This window comes from Galeopterus variegatus, unplaced genomic scaffold (assembly GCF_000696425.1).
Source record: "Galeopterus variegatus unplaced genomic scaffold, G_variegatus-3.0.2 Scaffold3938, whole genome shotgun sequence".
Taxonomy (NCBI): domain Eukaryota; kingdom Metazoa; phylum Chordata; class Mammalia; order Dermoptera; family Cynocephalidae; genus Galeopterus; species Galeopterus variegatus.
In genome coordinates, this window is record NW_007730049.1 from 193,320 (window position 1) to 194,519 (window position 1,200).

Below are 1,200 nucleotides of genomic sequence, written 5' to 3' on the forward strand. Positions count from 1 at the left end.
TGGCTGGGATGGCCGGGTCCGTGGCATCCCAGCCCTGGACAGATGCTGTTGCCAAAGCCCCGTGCAGATCTGTGGCCAGTCTCAGCCTTGGAACTGGGGCAGAGGAGCTGTTAGTGACATGGGGCTCCTGGGCCCACACCAGGGGCAAGGGCACCCTGGATGGCTGGGGAAGGAGTCAACAGGCATTTCACATATTATAGCAGGGGGTAGGGGAGGGAACCTGGTTTTGTTACTTGGCAGTGGCTTTCCCCCCCCTTTTTAACAATAAAATCCCATTTGGGTCTTGACGGTTGCGTTGGAAACTAGACCTTGTCTAGAATGTGGGACGGCCATAACCAATCCCCCACCCCCCCATCTCCCCTTGGCTGGCTGCGTAGCACCAACCTACAGACACCTGGAGAAAGGGCTTTTTCTCTAGACCCCGAGGCCCCTCTGCAGGAAGGGTGGAGCTAGCAAGTTGCATTCATCCAATTAGGGACTCGGGGTGGCCCAGACCACAGAAGCCTCACAACAGAGATGAGGTGGTTGCCCCCTTGGGGTCAGGTCTGATAAATTGCCCAGCTAAGCCCCTCAGCTTCAAGGTGAGAAAACCCCTGCGAGGGGTAACCAGGTCTCCCAGGCTGCCAGGGCTGGTCGGTCGCTTTGACCATTTGGATGCTCTGACCTGCCTTGTCCCATGTCTGGGTGGGGTCTCTGGGGAAAAGCTCAGTGAAGGGCAGGGGAACTCCCAGCCTTGTGAGACTCTCCCTGGGTTTTTACCCAGGGACTGGGTGGCTCAATCATCCCCTCACCTCTCCGAGCATTGGTTTATTCAGGACCAAGAAGGCTGCCTTCAAATGAACCGAGAAATTGGCTCCTGAGACCAGGCATCTGGTCTACCACCCCTCGCCCAGATTCCGCCCCGGGGAGCCAAGCTTGGAGCCACCTCCCAGACCCACTGGCCATTTGGGCCAGGCCTTTATCTGCCCATCCGGAGGCTACTTGGGGGTCCGGATGAGGGTGTGGTAGACGGGCTTGACGATGAGGTGCAGATGCAGCGCGTTCTCCACCAGGTACTCCGAATGGCGCCGCTGCAGGTCGGCGTGCGCCAGGAAGTCGCCGGCCTCCTCGCTGCTCTGGTGGAAGCTGTAGGCGTGGCGGACCAGCAGGCGGCCCTGCTGCCGCGCCCCCACCAGCACGGTCTTCTGGAAGCTCACGCCC

The 1,200-nt window shown here is 59.9% G+C and overlaps 1 protein-coding gene across 1 annotated transcript in view; it reads right to left on the minus strand.

Moving 5' to 3' along the window:
* Positions 1-792: 792 nt before the first annotated feature.
* BTBD17 (BTB (POZ) domain containing 17) overlaps positions 793-1,200 on the minus strand; it is a 15,796-nt gene continuing 15,388 nt past the window's right edge. Inside the window, exon 5 of the mRNA XM_008586330.1 lies at positions 793-1,199. Within this exon, the coding sequence (XP_008584552.1) occupies positions 978-1,199 (222 nt within the window). The 3' untranslated portion in view covers positions 793-977. The remainder of the gene's footprint in view (position 1,200) is intronic.